This window comes from Platalea leucorodia (assembly GCF_965183815.1).
Source record: "Platalea leucorodia genome assembly, chromosome: 3".
In the NCBI taxonomy this organism is placed as follows: domain Eukaryota; kingdom Metazoa; phylum Chordata; class Aves; order Pelecaniformes; family Threskiornithidae; genus Platalea; species Platalea leucorodia.
Genome location: NC_138825.1, coordinates 65,535,390 through 65,553,701, shown reverse-complemented (window position 1 = coordinate 65,553,701; position 18,312 = coordinate 65,535,390). Strand labels below are relative to the sequence as shown.

General features: G+C 40.4%; 1 protein-coding gene across 11 annotated transcripts in view; it reads left to right on the top strand.

Moving 5' to 3' along the window:
- EYA4 (EYA transcriptional coactivator and phosphatase 4) overlaps positions 1–9,094 on the top strand; it is a gene marked incomplete at both ends in the record, with an annotated part of 135,866 nt that extends 126,772 nt beyond the window's left edge. For 7 of the 11 annotated variants that reach the window (XM_082306232.1, XM_082306239.1, XM_082306235.1 and 4 more), the window contains 6 exons: positions 183–241; positions 347–507; positions 2,936–3,050; positions 4,874–4,995; positions 7,307–7,407; positions 9,014–9,094. In XM_082306232.1, the coding sequence (XP_082162358.1) occupies positions 183–241; positions 347–507; positions 2,936–3,050; positions 4,874–4,995; positions 7,307–7,407; positions 9,014–9,094 (639 nt within the window). Of the gene's footprint in view, positions 1–182; positions 242–346; positions 508–2,935; positions 3,051–4,873; positions 4,996–7,166; positions 7,268–7,306; positions 7,408–9,013 lie in introns of all 11 variants that reach the window. The other 4 variants (XM_082306241.1, XM_082306240.1, XM_082306236.1 and 1 more) reach the window with 1 other exon arrangement.
- Between the last annotated feature and the right edge of the window lie 9,218 nt (positions 9,095–18,312).

Here is an 18,312-nt window from a genome sequence, read left to right as displayed (position 1 = left end):
GTTGAAGGTTGTATTATTTTAAAGAAATTGGTGACAATAGGAAGCTGTAAGTGTACATACGCTGCCATCTTCTGGTGCACTTAATGGCCTGCACTGATCATTTCTTCAACATGTGTACTAAGCATGTCGAGAGCATACTCTCTTGTAAGATAGTTTATAATTTTTTTTTTTTTTCTCATCAGGAGTGTGATCAAGTTCATATAGATGATGTTTCATCTGATGATAATGGACAAGACCTAAGGTAAGATAGAGCATTTGTTTCTTTTTTTTTCTTCAAAGATTAAATAAATTGAGCATTTACAGGAATACATTGTATTTATTTTTACTGTATTTTGGGTGTTTGCAGTACCTACAGTTTTGCAACTGATGGCTTCCATGCAGCTGCAAGTAGTGCAAACCTTTGTCTGCCAACAGGTGTAAGAGGAGGGGTTGACTGGATGAGGAAGCTGGCTTTCCGTTACAGAAGAGTAAAAGAGTTGTATAATACTTACAAGAACAACATAGGAGGTGAGTTTAATTGTCAAAACCAGTTTAGAATGCTGATCAGGTTAAACTGCATGGCGATGAACTCCCGCCAAGGGAATGTGCCTTGGAAGCCAGAGAGTGAATGGAAAGTGATGTGACTGGACCTTGGGCTATTGAGAGCCACTGACTGTAATGGCAGAGCCAACATTGTGCTGTTGTGCAGGAGAACCAGAGATGGAGAAACCGAGCAGGCTTCCATTTAGCTTCCACAGAGCCTGTTTTTCTCCCTCAGACCCAGCTCGGCTATACCTGCCTTACTGATTGGTTGAGCCACTTACTCTACCTCAAATATGCTGTTATTCTAGGAAAGAGGTTGTATAGTTTCCACAGCACAAATTGGTTGTGGCTGGCCTATTCCACCCTACATTTTTATGATCTAGTTGGTAGCAACACACTGTCTGCTAAATTCTCTGCTGCGTACCTGCTAGTCTGTTTTCACCAGTGGATGCAAGAAAACTCTAGCACTGCCATACCTCTAGCCCCTTTTGTTGACTCTGTAGCTTACACAGTTAATTGCGTTGCAAGAAATCGGAGCCTCGTTTGGACTGAGGGCTTTCCTGTCACTGTTTTCATTCATGGACTCACTCATGTCCATGCCAGCAGGCTTGTAGGAAATCAAGCAGCAGAACTGAAAGAATCTGTCCTGGAGAGTCCTGTGTGACTTGCAGAGGCAGCCAGCCCTCTTCTGAGGAGGGGAATATGTCAACTGACACCCTCAAAAAGAGCCTGCGAGAACGGGGAATACTTACACAAGTCTTCAAGCATTGCTACAGCCACAGTTAAGAATAAGATGAGGACAACCCAAGCAGGAAGGAGTCCAAGTGAACACTCTCCCATTCTATAGTATGAGCTTTTTCAACTCATCTGAAATTTATTTCAAAGGAACATGAAACTCAAAGTAAAGCTCACCTTCAGCAAAACCAGTTTGGTGTTCACTTCCTGCAGTCTCTCAAACATGGGAAACAGTACTACTAATATGGACAGTGACTTAGTCGTTACCTTAATCATTTTCTAAACTATGTAAACCTCAAATATCTATTTTCTCTTAGAAGCTCAGAGTCTTTACTTGCCACAAGATGAAGCAATAGGAGCAAAGGGTGGTAGTAAATGATTGGCTTTCACTCGCTCTGCCTTGCCCTTCATTGGTGTCATGAATGGAGGTTTTATATATTGAGACCACTTGAAACAGTATTATCCAAATGTTTACTGGGTTTTCTTATATCTCCTGATGCATCTAAGATTCTAAAGCTGTTGCATTTCATAAAACCTTTAACATCATTAGTAAGAGCTTCAGTCCAAGAGCACAGCACAGAGAAACACACGAAGAAGAACAACCACTACAAAGGCAGAGTGCAGATATGTGGTGCATTGTATTAACGTTTTTCTTCTCTCCCACAAATCCTGCTTCTGAAATATATTCCATCCTCAGTGGGAAAGTTCCTTCATTCATCCTCTACTTCTTAGCTTTTTAATAATCTTATGTATGTATCTGTTTATTTCAAAATAGCTATTAGAAGGCAACAGAAGGCTATATCAAACTAGGTATTTTTGGGTTGCTTCATTTCAGATTTTTGAAGACAATCATCACCACTTCTTGGGAACATAGGGTGTGAAAGAGAAGAGGGATGCTAAAGGTCATGAAATCTGCTTCCCTGCTCTTCCAGGGCCAAATCTAAATTTAAAATAGCTTGGTTCCAAAGAACTCATGTCACAACATTCAATAGGCTGGGTATTTTTTAAGATCTGACCATTCATACCCAAAAGGAGATTTTTAAGGTGCTTTTAAGGACTGAGATATGAGAACATAAGATCTACAGCCGTTTCAGGGCTGTAAATGCTATAAAAGGAGCTATCATTACTAACTACAACAGGACATGAAGAGCAAGCCATCAGCAAACAAACGTATTTCCATATGTGTAACCTGAAGTTCACCTATATACAGAGTGATAAGCAGGGTAGTTTTAAACATGTGAAGATACTGCAAAGGCAAGTTCATTTTAAAGTCTTTTCTTTAGTGAGTGTCTCTGCCTGTGATCCCGATGGCATGGATCTCCTTGTCACTGCCTCTGATAATTAGATAGTAAGATGTATGTGAGGAGTTGGTTTAAAAGATGTGTATTTCTGAAAGGTATACTTTGAAACATACTAACGTAGGCTGAATCGACAAAAAAAAATCAGACGACTAATTATTAGTATCTGCAGTACTCTCTGACATTGCTTGATATAGTGGAGTGCAAATAAAAACAGAGAACAATTTACTGAGCCTTGAAGGCAATAGATTTTCTCTTTGATGTTTTTTCAAGTTCTAGTGGAATTTAAGATAGAAGCAATGACCATAAAATCTATACATTCCAGCTAATACAGAATTTAATTTGTGTTTTTTTTCTTTTCTTGCTTTTTTACATAAAAGGACTCTTGGGTCCCGCTAAAAGAGATGCATGGTTGCAATTAAGAGCAGAGATTGAAGCTCTGACAGACTCCTGGCTAACAAATGCACTTAAATCATTATCAATTATCAGCACAAGGTATGTATTTGAGTCTACTGTAAAAAAGTTTCTAGTTTTGGACTTGTAATGGCTATTTTTTGACATTTTAGGTTACAATAAATTAGTGCCTTTAAAAACCAGAACAGGTCTAATATGACTTTTGAATAGGACATAGGAAAAATTCCATGGAAAGTGATTTCATTTTCAGTGATTCCCGTATTTACTAAAGATAGTATGAAGTGTCTCCTAAAATGTGATAAATGTCCCTGTATACATCGAAAGGGTATTGTAGAATTCTGAGACAGCCTTTAATTTATTGTCTTCTGGGCAGCATCCTCTGAACTCCATATCTCTCTGTTCTGTGCTTCAGTGTTTGTGCCTATTCACAGTACTACCAAAACACTGTATAGGTCCCAGAACATATTCTCTCCTTCCAGACAAATCAGTATGCTTAAGCATATATCTAAGTTTTCAGAAGAGCAAAAATCTGTTTTAACTGAGTTAAAAGTCTGGGTTCCCAGTAAGGAGACATAAAGTGTATTATTCCTTTGAAATAATAAAACTGTGAATGCTGCTGCTGCTCCTTAGTCAGCCACACAATATGTATCATCTCATCAGATATCCTCAAAAAATCTGGTTTTAAATCATAAAAAAGAACAATGTTAAGCCATCTTGCCTTCTGAACATGTCTGGGAAAAGACAAGTGGAAAGACAGTGTCAAATGGAAAGAACAAACTTGGAAAGATGTGAAAAACTTATTTTAAATGTAACAACTTTTGCAATATGTTTCTCACTTAATTGTTGTTAACAACAACAGTTGTTAACAGTGTCTTAAGCACCTGAAGAGAAAAAAAGTAAAAAATTTGTGGAAGCCATTGTGTTTAGATCTGCATTTCTTTCCGAATTGCTAGTCTTCAAAAAGACATTTGGTAATGAAGGACAGTTGAGCCTTGGTGGATGAGGCTGGAAAATTGTTACCAGTTGCTCAGGACTGTTAAATAAGTCTTTTGTCTTGTCTTCAAAGAACTGTACAGCTATAAATCTTCAGAAGCTACCCATGAGGCAGCTAAACATTACCTATATGTTACTGACAGGAAATTGAGATACATAAAGGCAGAAATAGTAGCCTAAGGTCTTGCTTGGAGTTTATGGAAGAACCAGGAGGAAAAATCACAACTATTTGCTCTCAGCTCCATGTTCACACCATGGTCATGCTCATGTTCCAGCCTGGCAGTGCCTAAAGTAGCCTGGCTCTGAGTTTTCTGTTGTGTAACTGCTAGCATAACTTCTCCATTCAAGTTTTCATTCTCACCATTCGATGCTAGCTTATTAACATGATTATTCTTATCTCTCCCTCTTCTCAGAAATATTCTTACTCTTGAAACATGAAGAAAGTGATGTCATTGTGCGGAAATGTGTATTGGCTGTTTATTTCCCCTCAAGACAGGAGTAACAAATGATGTTTTTGCGTTCTTCTAACTCTTTTATTTGGCTGGTATCTACTGCCAGTTAATTGACAGCATGAAAATGATGCTTTCAAAGCATTCCAATGCCTGTTTTCAGACGTAGTTGGTGATCTTAAATGTCTGTATTTTAGTGGACCCATCTTCAAGGACCTGTTTTTTATGAACCAGTGTGGAATATTTCCTACAAGTCAGGCCAGCATATTTTTTAAAGCATTTTGCCAAAAGTTTTATGTACGTTCTTCTGGAAGTGATGGTGCTGAGCAGCAGTGCTGTGTGAGTGAATGTGAATGTAAATGTTGAGGAATCCTGAATATGCTCTCCACAGCTGGTTCACTTCATCAGCATTTGGGTAAGGGTTTTAAGCTATTTAAACTGAAATTATTTCTCTCGTTTTAGGAGTAACTGTGTAAATGTGTTGGTAACAACAACCCAGCTTATCCCAGCACTTGCAAAAGTTCTGCTATACAGCTTAGGAGGAGCTTTTCCCATTGAAAATATTTACAGTGCAACCAAAATAGGTAAGAAAATTATTCTTTCATCCATTCTGACTACACTGCATTACCAATATTTCTTGGCCAGTAATGGATGGATTCCAAGACACTTACCTGACAGTTACAGTGTTAGTTATAAGATTTAGGCATTGCATATGTTCAGATGTGTTTATGTCTATAAATCCAAATTCTGCTTATTTTCAACGATGCCTGAAGGAATAAAGGTCCCCATACTGATTAAAAGCCTCAGAAACTCCTAAGTATGGTGCAAAAACCAAAAAAGTGCAGAAAAGAATGAAGAGAAGTGTTTTGTGAATTGAAAACTAAGCAGAACTTCTGTTAAAATAGTCTCTGCTCTGACCTTCAGCTCTATGTAAGCTAGGCCACACTTCACAAGCTTTTTCTGGAAGCATAGTACATCAGCGATGGTAATGACAACTGTTACCAACAGAAGCTGTGTTGATGTTCCCTGTGCTGTTGATAACTGTGTACCTCTTGTGTATTACAGTTTGGAAATTTATGGTCTTTGGAAATCGCATCCAAAAATTTTCATGTAAACCAAGAAAAGTTATCATTATTGTGAGCTGTGACACACCCTACAATGGCTGATAATTTTGGCAGATTTTGTGATTTGCCAATTATTAATTCAGGAACGCTTAATTTCTGTACCTATGACACTTTATGTAATATGGAGCGTGACACTTCATGGACAAAAGCATTACAATATATTTCCTAAATGATTTTCACAAGTGAAAAAACAATGCATATTCTAACAGTGGCAGGAAAAACTATTACGTCAGTCATCCTTTAATTAGTGTAGCTGTCCTCTAGACAGAAATGGCTCAAATACTTTAAAAACTTAAGTCAAGGCACAAAGTATCCCAAATGCCACATGGTACTGAGCAGCCTCTGGAATGAATGTCATCTGTCATACAGCCTGTACATGTTGGATTCAGTCACTGAGATTGCACTTGGACCAAAGGAAGGAGCATTAAGAAATAGTGCCGACAGCACAGAAGGGGGTGGTGGAGTGAAGCACAGTCTCTGGAGGCTCTGTCGAAGTAATTCTGCACCAGGATTCCTTCTGGGAACAGTGTGGCCGCTGTTACACCCCTGTCGGGAGCACAGAAAACTCTGTTGGGTACAAGATCTCTCTCTACTTTTCATCTCAGTGATCTCTGCACTGTGCTGAGCACAGGACTGTAATTGCAGCTGTTGCTTGCACACACTGAAATCTGGTCCTCACTCAACAGTTAATACATACAACGCTTTTCCTAATCATAAGCCCTTTTTTGTGGGCCAGCTGAAAAAAAGCAAGAGGAGAGCAGTAAGAATCGGAGATCTAGAAATCATGAGCTTGTGAGAAGAGACTGAAAAACCTGGGGCGGGATAGACACAATAACAAACAAGGTAAAAGACTATTGCAGAGAGGAAAGAAATAATCTTTCTCTGCATTGATGGGAGGTATGACAGTAGGTGATGATTTCTTTGCCATAGGGCACGTGTAGGTCGCATGTCAAAGAGAAACTTCCTAATGGAAAAGGTTAATTAAATATGGAAATTGCCTGTGGAAACAATGAAATCATCATATTAGGAAAATTTTAGGATCGGTAGCACAAGCATTTGTTGGTAAAACTGAACCTGCAGTACAATGAGAAGACCAGCAGATGACTTTGCTTGATTCCTTTCAATCCTGTTTATTGTTGTTATTGGCTTAGCCTGCTCGCTTCCACATTTCTCCAGAAGAGCCAAATGCTTCCTGGAAGTTCTCCCAGGAACGAATTTTATTTTGCTTGTCCATTGTTCTTTGAACACTTTTTCCATTGCTACATCACTCATTGTTGCAGATACATTAGAATTAAAATTTCTGCTTTCCTTGAAAAAATATTACTACAATAATAGAAAAATATTTAAATTCAGTTATTCATTCATTGACTTATTCATTTTTGCAGTGCTGCCAATTCCTTTATCTTGGTGGCTTTCCTGTAACTCTTAAGAAAGAGATTTAGTTTTACCTGGAACAGCTTAGTGTCACTAAGGGAATTAATTGCTTCTTACCAGTTTTGGCTCTAAATCCCAAGGTTGGGAACTTTAAAAAAGTAGTAGTAACAATGTCTTACCACTGCAATAATCCTTTGTAGGGCTTCACCATAACTCACTTGATTGATAGCTTCAATAAGTAGTGCATTGTTTTTCAGGCAAAGAGAGCTGTTTTGAGCGTATAGTGTCCAGATTTGGCACTAACATAACTTATGTTGTGATTGGAGATGGCCGAGATGAGGAACATGCAGCTAATCAGGTAACTTCACTCTGAACTCTTATCTCATTTATCTTCCAGGAAAAGAAAGTTGCTTTGAACGAATAATGCAAAGGTTTGGCAGAAAAGTAGTATATGTTGTAATTGGGGATGGTGTAGAAGAAGAACAGGCAGCAAAAAAGGTAACCTGTCTCCTGAAATGTTGGTGTGATACATAGCTACTAATGCAAGCCTTTCTGTTTGCATTTCTGTCAGTGTTGCACAATGACAGAATGACAAATAATTTCAGTCCACAGATGCAAGGCAACAAGAGCATGATGAGATCAAAACTTAGAGTAAAATGAACCATTTGGATTCTAGCATTTGCTTCACTTCAGTTTGGAAAGAAAAAAAATGCAAAATTATTTTTAAAATAAATGAAAAATTATTGCAGCAAAAATGTCTGACTAACTTCAAGCAAATTAAAGATAAACAGAAGAGACGGAAAGGGCTATGACATGATGGTTGGGTGGTGGTTTTCTTTAAATGGTGAAATCAGGGAGGTTTCAAGAGAAGTGTTACAGAGAATGTGGAAAAACATCTAAAGGACTGTGCAAATTTTTTGCTAACACAGCTGGAGATCTGTAGTTTACTGGAGCAAATATGATGAACATATAATTTGCTTCAAGAAAGACGTAGCTGCAAAAGGAAAAAGAACACAACATGGAGATTGTGCAACAAGTCTGTGTTTCTAAAAAAGACCTGTTTATTTAGAGATATTCCATTTTTTTCATTATAATAATTCAAGTCTAAATTTCACCAGATAAGTTTTCAATGTTCAGAAACAGATCAAATTAGTAATTTCCACCATACTTCCGAGTATAACCTTGAAAGTGTGCAGAAACTGAAAATTTTTGCCATACCATGTCTGCACAGGACAAGTGATGTAAATACCTTTGTGCTAGGAGTAGCAAAATAAAGAGCCCTTTTAGTGTTGTAGCTGGAATGGAAAAAAAATAGAAATAACCAAAATGCTCATTCCAAATGGTTCCTTAATATAGATACAGTACTGGTGATGGGTCTGTTATAGTTTGTGCTGAACAAAGGTGGCTGGATTGTGTACTTTCCAGTTTGGCATGCTTTTTTCTTAACGTTGGCTATATTGCATGGATAGATACAGCATTCAGAGAGATGGATGAATATAGTACATTACAAATAGATCTGAACACATGAAAGTATGGGGTTTTTTCTATTCTGATGAATTGCTGAAGGAGAATAGTGCATATATCTGCATCTTTCACAGACACTGATGCTTTCTGCAACACAAATTATCTTTTTTTAAACCAGAAATGTGTTATTTTCTTATCCAAAGAGATTTTGTTTTTCCCCCTAGATGGCAAAAAATGTAATTTAACTCTGTTTCAAAGTGTTGTGTATGAAGCCTCTTTTAATGAAAGTCATATAGCCCTTTAAATGATCATTTGGTATTTTGCAAAGTCTAGTAAGTGGAGCAGAAAGGGATTTCCTATAATGCTCCTTCAGATGGGTTTGCATGCTAACAATAAGCAAATAGCCCCTACTAAATAACAGGCTCTTTCCAAAGAAACTATTAAGAAATACTACCTAATTATTTTAACTTCAGTTGAACTATTAAGCTCAGATCTATTTTGGTCTGATTTTTGTCAGTACTTTACTAGCAAAAATCAATCTGGAAACACAGTGGTGTAAAATACGTGGTGGTAATCTGACTAGCCTCATGTGTCACAGTGTTCGTCTTTCCTGACCTTTTCCCCCCTCTAACAAACACAGCACAACATGCCTTTCTGGAGGATATCCAGTCATTCGGACCTCTTGGCTCTCCATCAAGCACTGGAACTAGAGTATTTGTAACTGTGTTCTAAAGTTGGCGATCCTTTTTTTTTTTATATATATATTTCAAGTACACTGAATTTTTATGTGTGATTCAATGCCTCTGGCTTTACACATATGAATTGTCTTAAGAAGGGAAGAAATATTTGGAATTAAAAATTCCAAATTGAAGAATTCAGATTGCTGAATGGAGTTAAAACGTTAGTGCTACGTAAGGAAGCTCTATGGTCTTATATATGCAACGTTTTTAAATGAATTAAAACTGTGGAGGTTGCTGGTACACACCAAGTGAGCCCTGACAGGAGTGAACAAAGGACTCGAACTGGCAAAGCACCAACACGCGTTTTCCAGCCGACAAGGTGGTGTTCAACAACATTCCTCAAAATGGGATATATTCTCAGCACTGAGGTTTGAACCAGACTTTAGCCTACCTAACCCAGAAAATCTGAATTGGAATGCACTCAGACTGTATAATGACAAACCTGTCTAGACCTGTAATTTGTGTAAATTATTGATGAAAATAATTTACTGTGACTTTATTAGCAGCTGATTTTGGAAGTGGATGCAATTTTTCTTTCTTTTGGGGGGGCAGGGGAGGGAGAGGGTTATATAATATTGTCTCTTTTATAAGTTTGGCGAACAGAATGTGCATAATGATGTGTTGTGCCTTAAAGAGAAGACTGTGTTCGTGTGTTATAATGTAATTTTGGTTAAAAACTATGTAGATAAACAAAAAAACCTTTGTGATAATTTTTGACATGACCAAATTTGAAATTCAAAGACATCAAAGAGCAGGGCTGCACCAAAGCATTTAAGTATTTGCTGCAGTAAGAAAAAAGAAAATAAAGGAAAGTTTGTGTTTTTATTTGGATTCTGAATAATTCCACTGATTGTTGGAGGAAAGTTAAGAGTATGTTGGGAGGTTGATACTGGGGACCGCTACCTTGAAAGTTAAAAAAAAAGTGTTTAACACCTTCAGCATCATTTCTTGATTCTCTGACAAGAGAACTAAGAGCCATATTCATGAATTACTTAGTCCACTGAAAGCCACACAGTGAGTGCATCTGCTGTGTGTAAAGAACGAATTCCCACCCAGCAGACAAAGTGTGCAAGTGGCATTACTGGAAGGTGAAGATGCGGAGTTAAGCCAGATGGGGAATAAACACAAGTTTGTTAGGAATGAAAAATTACTAAAGAATCTCTCACCAGTCAGATGCAAAAATGATGCTACATTTAGCATATTCAGGATCAACACAAGCTGCTGAAATTGCTGGCATGATGACATTGGCCATTTCAGAAGCACAGTCCACATTGGTAAATATAACAGTGTTTTGGTAGCTTTTCCATTCTGTTCCACATTTATGTGTCTTCTGTTTTGGGTCAACATGATTTTCCTCACCCATTTTTGGTTGCACAACAATATTACCCAGGAGCAACCCTCAATGTTTTTGAATCAGAAATTTCAATAGCGTGTCAGGCATCTGAGGAGAGAATAAGGAGGGGATTTTTGTGAAGAAATATTGAGAAATATATTACCTTAATTTTCATCATGTCTATTAAAAATTACAGTCCATACAGTGATAATTACCTTGCAAGTTTTGAACGTGCTACCTTTCAGCTTTGGAAAATGAGCAAGGTCCATATTGCACACAGAGTCCCTAGCGCTCCACGTGCAGCTTGAGCACTCTGAAACAACAGCAAGTGATTTGTCTCTCATGGCAGAAGATGGAAACTGCTTTTTTATTTTTAATACTGTACGTGGAGACACCTGAGGTTGCCTGGGCTCTGACTGCGTGAGGAGGTGCATGCAAGAGAAGATGTTAAATGTAAACTCCAAAATGCCTGCGCAAGCACAGTAGTCAGCACTGAGGTGAAGATCTTCCCTCTCTGTGTTGTGAAGCCACTGTATGTCTAGTTACTGGGTAGTAACTTTGTTGATTTAAACTTTGTAGGTTATATGAAAGTTAGTTGGTAGGTAAAAGCCTGGAGCCACTAAAAGTCCAAGGCAAACCTCCTCTATAAATTCATAAAAATGGGATTTCTTTGCTGCGTTGGAATTGGATATACAAGTCACCACACAACAAACTAATGATGATTTGTTATCACTGGGCAGTGTGAAGCCATCACACGAGACTTGCCACATATGAAAACATCATTCACCAGTTACTCGGGTGATAGATTTGTCTGTCCAACAAGTAAAAATTATGCATACCTTCTTTATATTTACAGTACCTGGCTAGTCAAATTTGGCCTGAAAGTACATTGTTCATAAAAAGCTGTCGTACCAGCTTTTTGTTGTTTTTCAAGCGGGAAAGAAGTGTTTCTACTGGAATAGGAAAAAAGGTGAAACAAAGCCCTTCTCAAGTTCCAGCATCATAACATTGCATGAGAATAGCAATGTAAAAGCTGTTATAAAACAAAAAATTGGTATGGTGAACTAGCTTTTCTTTTTTTTTTTTTTTGACAAGTCATAGTGTTTTTTAAATGCATGAAGCAATATTATTTCTCAAGTTATTTGTTCAGCTTTTCAGTGTTCTTTTCTTAATCAGATGTAAGAACAAACAATAGCCCAGCAACAACCGTCAGTTCTTATAAAAGGTTTGCAGTGCCTTCATTGGAGTTGTGCTTAGCTCTCTGTGGCAGGTATGGCTCAATTAATATACTGGGCTTCTAGAGAGGAGATGGAGGCAAAAGGAGGGAAGTTTTACAGAGCATGACAAAGTTCTGATTTTAACTTGGATTCTGTGTTCTACCATGGCAGAAGTTAATTATAAAAATAAATGATCCACACAAACATACATCCAAAGAAAATGCAAGGATTTAGCTCAAAAGCCTTCGCAATGCTAAAATTCTAAAACAAAATTTCAGAGCACGAATGCTCTCTTGCTAAGCAAAAATTATTATATATCTTTAAATAAAAGTGTGTAGTACATGCCTGCCTTGTAGAGAGAAATTACTGTGATACATTTTCCTGCATGAACAATACAGCAGAGAAAATAACCAAGGCAGAGACATAGTCACGCCAGACTGTTCCAGTTGGGCCTAAGTAGATTAAACCGAAGGCTGGTCATTTTGACATTGAGTGCGTTTTAATTCAACAGCATATTAATCAGAAACTGCCTTCCCTTCAGCCTCTCCTCAACAACGAAGACTGAGCACAATGTCATGTTTGCAAGTATTTTGGGCAAATGAAATATAGAATATAATGCCTTTTGCTGATACTCTAGCAGTTCTCAGTCAGTACAGAACATGAACGTTCATTAGGCATTTGAATAGTCAGCTTGCAAAATACAAATACAGTGTGATCGCAGTCACAAGGTAGTATCTTAAATAGATATAACTCCATGCAGTTCAGTATATCAGTAAAAGAAGACCGGAAAAACTAAAAATTATGCTTCTTTTTAGATGCCTATGGAGATTGTGCGCAAAGATATAGGTGGCAGCCAGCTCCCAGATCTGTTTTCATTAGAAACCACTGTGAGCAGCAGTGTTTGCATCTAAAGCAGATGCAGAGTATGTTCCAGTGTAAGCACTGACAAGGGAGATGAGGCCAAATCAAAAGCCTGTATACAAGCACACTTCATCTTGGGGCAGATGAAATCCTGCAGCCAATCGGAATTGCAGAGTTTATGGAGAATATGGACTTGGCCCACGATAGGAAGACTGGATTTTAGCTGCGAGGTTGTATCCAGATCCAGGGTTTCGGTTCAAAAGTCATCTCTGCTTTACAGGATTGACACCAGGCATATGCTCTAAATGAATATGGTATTTAGTATCTCTGAAGAGGAGCTGAAGTGACATGAGCCAAAATCCCAACAATAGCAGCATTTTGGAGATATAATTGAAGCCAAGGGTCTCTGTCATGTATTAGCAGATTATAGTTTATTAGGGCCTACATAATTTAAGAAAATGTAAATTAAAATTAAAAGCTTGTAAAATTATGTACATCTTTACTTTTTCTCAATAAATACACTTGGAAATGACATTTTCTGCACTATACCATGTTGTAGGATGTTTGGTTTGTGGTTGAAACCCCCTGTACACAATGTCTCTTAATGGGAACTGAGCATGACCTTGGACTCTTTTTAAGTATGTCCGCATTGCCTTTGTGGTTCATGCTTGGAGCAACATGTCCCCATGTGGTCTGGCAGAGACTGGCTCACCTGCGTACCGTTTGCAGGGTGGAGCAGGTAGAGGGAACCTCCCTCTGTTCCTCACCAACAACACCAGGTGCCTTGCTCCAGATGCAGCCTGAGAGACAGCTAACACCTTTGTTGCGGTGTCCTTGGGGCAAAATACAGAACAAACCAATTTGATGGTCTAGACACATAGTGTATTAATTTAAATTCCCTTACCAATTCACTTACTAATGTTACGCTAATATTCTTCTTATGGACATGGGTTGTTCAGGAGACAGACTGGGCTACTGAAGGGAAGCAGCCATTCTAGTCAAAGCTGAGCCTCATGAAACTTTGTAAATGTCTTTGGGAGCAGTGCTTCTTGTCTTAGTGGGGTGTTGGCCTTGGTTTGAAGGAAGCAGTCCCCCACAGTCTGCTTGCACAGGCTTTAAGGCAAAAGTGGGACCGCAGGACTATCAGCATACATAGATGTGACATTATGACCTTGGGAACAAGATAGCAAGTGGCAGAGCCTTGGTAACCACAGCACTTCAACCGCAAGAAGCAGCTTATAAATACATTTTTTTTTTGTTAGATTAAAGCACGTCTGTTACAAAGATCGTAGAATCATAGAATCATTTAGGTTGGAAAAGACCTTTAAGATCATCGAGTCCAACCGTTAACCTAGCACTGCCAAGTCTGCCTCTAAACCATGTCCCTGAGCACCACATCTACCCATCTTTTATATACCTCCAGGGATGGGGACTCAACCACTTCCCTGGGCAGCCTGTTCCAGTGCCTGACTACCCTTTCAGTGAAGAAATTTTTCCTAATATCCCATCTAAACTTGCCCTGGCTCAACTTGAGGCCATTTCCTCTCATCCTATCACTTGTTACTAAGGAGAAGAGACTGACCCCCACCTCGCTACAACCTCCTTTCAGGCAGTTGTAGAGAGCAATAAGGTCTCCCCTCAGCCTCCTCTTCTCCAGGCTAAACAACCCCAGCTCCCTCAGCCCCTCCTCATAAGACTTGTGCTCTAGACCTTTCACCAACTTCGTTGCCCTCCTCTGGACACACTCCAGCACCTCGATGTCCTTCTTGTAGTGAGGGGCCCAAAACGGAACACAATATTCAAGGTGCAGCCTCACCAGTGCCGAGTACAAGGGGACGATCACTTCCCTGGTCCTGCTGGCCACACTATTTCTGATACAAGCCAGGATGCTGTTGGCCTTCTTGGCCTCCTGGGCACACTGCTGGCTCATGTTCAGCCGGCTGTCAACCAACACCCCCAGGTCCTCTTCCACCAGGCAGCTCTCCAGCCACTCCTCCCCAAGCCTGTAGCATTGCATGGGGTTGTTGTGGCCCAGGTGCAGGACCTGGCACTGAGCCTTGTTGAATCTCAGCAGATAACTGTTCTGTATGTACATTTGCCTTCTATTCCAATTTTAGGAATGAAAAGAAAGCTATATCAAAAATAGGGCGGACAAAATACAAAGAAGGCCCATCTACTGAGCAGACTGACCCATAGAAAACAGTAGTTTTAACACTGTGTCTCCCAGATGGGTTTGAATGGGACTCTAGAGAAGAGGAATCAATATTCAGTACCATTTTAAGAGAGTAAGATAAAAGGTAGTCAGAAAATGGTTTTCCTCCCCATTAAAACTGTGGAAGATTTCAGAACTTTTCTCTTTTCACATCAGGATGAAAATTGGATACTGGGGGCTTTTACTTAAAAGCTTTTGTCTGGGTTTTAGCACAGCATTAGCTTCATTTCTCATTGATGAGAAACACAATGCTATAAATGCCTGTCAGTATGTTCTGCACATAACGATTCACAGCACTGAGCTAAAGTAAAAACATTATGCTGAGGGCAGTTATGGGTGGAGAAATAACTCTTCCTTATTTGGGTGCAAAAATACCTCTTCCTCATTATCCATTACCTATAGTGAAGGTTTTTCCCAAGGAAAACCAAACAGAAATTCTGAATGGAATTATTGTTGTGTGTCTCATCCGTTGTTTGCCCATATATTATTATCTCCAGGCCATGCATGTTTAGGGTTGACTTGTTTGATCCCTTTTCTTTTTTGCAAACAAATAATGGATTCAGAAACATTTTGCAAATGCTTATAAATTTGGGGCAATTGTTTCAGTTGCCAAAAGCCCAGGCAGTAGGAGGAATGCTGAGAAAGTCAAAACGTCTCATTGGTTTGTTTTTGCATGTTAGTTTCTCTACCAATTTCAAGTCTTGATTTTCCATCTCTGACCTGAAACCACTAATAAAAAAAATCACGAAGGAATTATTTTTTTTCTGGTTGGGAAGAAAAGGGAAAAACCACCAGAAAGTTTCACTAATTGATTTTTGAGTGGACAAGCAAAGAAAGTCCTTTGTTGCAGAAAGCACCATTTCTCAATTTGCCAGATGAATTAGTCATCAAACATCCAGCTAAACATGGGTTATTCGAAATTCACATATGCACTTCAATAAACATGAAGCAAGAGAGCAGAGAAGCATGAAGGACGGGGCTTAGCTGAATTGTATCGTATCAAGGAGTCAGGCTGAGAATGGAGGTTAATTAAACTTGATTTTTCTGCTGTGCTCTCAGTGTCTGCGAAAATGAAGTGCTGCAGAGGAGCGGCAAATAGAAAGTGATTCATGTTTCCTAGGCTACTACACAACCTACTGTGCCCTTCACCAGGAAGCACACACTTTTTCTACATTAAAAAAACCCAACTGGAGCTATTTGGAAAATATTAGAAATTGTTGACTCATTGAAACCAAAATGTGTTTTGGGACTGCACACACCAATGTCGATGAATGGAACATTTCTAGTCCTGTTTAGAGAAAGAGTGAATCAGGAGCCCACCAGATCAGCCAGTAAAGTCGTCTGAGTCATTGCAGGAGTCCAGTGACTATGGCTCTCAGCTGGCATATCAAGCCCCTGTTCTTTGCTTTCACCTTGTCTGGGCTACGATCTTGGTTTCTAGCTTTCTGACTCAAAAAGGTTACAGTTTAGCCCCAGTAGTGAAGAGGAATGTTTCTGAAATCAGAAAGAAAAAATGAGAGTGAAAGACAAGGGAAGGGAAGAAGAAATGAAAAAAAAAATAATCTCCCTCCTTACACAGCACTAAAACCACTATGCCCATTGTGAAGGGTTCTGGAAAAACAAATCTTCCCGGAAAGGATTTAGCAACTGAGAAGCTGTGGTTAGCTGGTCGGTTAGCTGCAGCGTGAGGAGGAGCAGCCAAGACATGGGAAAAGACCAGCAACCAGAAAGAGATTTTTCCCTGAACAGTGTGTGTGGATCTCGCCCGCACAGTCTCATTTGTGTTCTTTGTGCTCTGAACTCCTACCCCATGTGGCTGCCCCCTCCAACCGTCCCACCAACTCTGGTCCATGGGTTTTTGCAGGCTGATCTCTTTGCTTCCTTGTTTCTCTCTGGTTTTACAGCTTTCTGTTAACTCATTGCAGCTGCAGCCCTTTGCTGTCTGAATTTGCTAGGATCCCAAATAGCCTTTCAAGTGTAGCAGCTCCTTACAGCTTTTGCAGGAAAAAGCAAGAGGGCTCCAGCAGTGTTATTCTACACGGGCCACAGAGGTGAGCGAGTCGCTGCAGCCCTGCTTCCCTGCCCATGTGGGATACCGGACCTGTAGGAGAGCAAGATCCACACATGGGACCAGCTGTAAGCAGCAGCCCAGCCAAATGTGGCACTTCCCTTTGCTGGGCAGGGCTGCAAATGCGTCCCCCTGCCACTATTCACAGCCAGCATGATAGGGAGCAAATTGGTGCTCTTGTAAGAGCAGGCAGGCAGGAGATGCCATATGTTTTTACAGAGCAGCAGGACACAAGGCAAGCACAGTTGTCCTTCCAGGGTGGGAGGAGAAGCAGAAAACTGGCAGCAAAGGCTTGTGCACAAAGATAAATGTAAGGGGCTTGTGGAAGAAGCACACAGGATGGATGTGTCCCTTCGTGGAACTGGCGGTGCCACATTGAGTACAGCTTGCCAGGTTAGTGTAAGGAGATCGTGTCTACGATCCAGGAGCCTCCTGGATAGCCAAGCAAACTCCTGGAACTTAGCAACAGGACTTCTTTGCAGGGTTTTTGGGGGGAGGTGGTGGTGGGTTATCCTTGGTTGGCAGCCAGACTCCCACCCAGCCACTCACTCACTCCTCCCCTCAGTGGGAGAGGGGAAATAGGAAGAACATGAGAAAGCTTGTGGGTAGAGATGAAGACAGGGAGATGGCTTAGCAATTACTGTCACGGGGAAAAAAACTCCACTTGGAGAAAATCAATTTATTGCCAATTAAAATAAATATTTAATGACTGCATTCAGTAGTGGGAAACAAAAAGGCAAACATTAAAACAGCACTTTCCCGTTCCCCCCCACCCCACCCCCCACCCCCAGCTTCACTCCTTCACTGCCAACTCCTCTACATCCCCCGAGCAGCACGGGCAGGATGGGGAGTATGGTGGCTACAGGCAGTAAGTACACAGTGGTTCCTCTCTGCTGCTTCTTCCTCCTCACGCTCCTCCTCTGCTCTAGTGTGGGTTCCACTCCACAGGCTGCAGTTCCTTCAGGGAATGTCCACCTGCTCTGGCACAGGGTCCTCCATGGGCTGCAGTGTGCATATCTGCTCCACCATGGAGCTCCTCCTCCTCATCTGGCCTTGGTGTTCCCTCTGCTGCCTCTCACTCTTTTTGTTCCCTCCTCCTCTGCCTGTGTGGTGTTTTCTGCCCTTTCTTGCACACAGTTTCCCAGAGGCACCACCATCTTGGCTGTCTGGCATGGAGCAGCCCTGGCTGCTCCTCACAGAGGCCACCCTGCAGCCCCCCCACTGCCAGCTCCTGGGCACCTGCACCCAAAATGGGGTGAGAGAGGAGGTGTGTCTCAAAAAACACTGACACAATGTCAAATTTCTAGTTCTGCATGGTTTTTGTTAATGGTAGAAGCCTGCTGGAAGAGGACAAGTCTTATCAGGAGGTGACACACAGACCTACTTGCAAGAAGAGCAGAGGGAGACGCAGGTCCCAGCACATCTTAAACCTGCTGCTGGAGAACTGCCAGATTAGGTCTCAGCAGGTCTTAGATTAGGTCTCAGCCGGTCTAACTCCTCATCTCTGG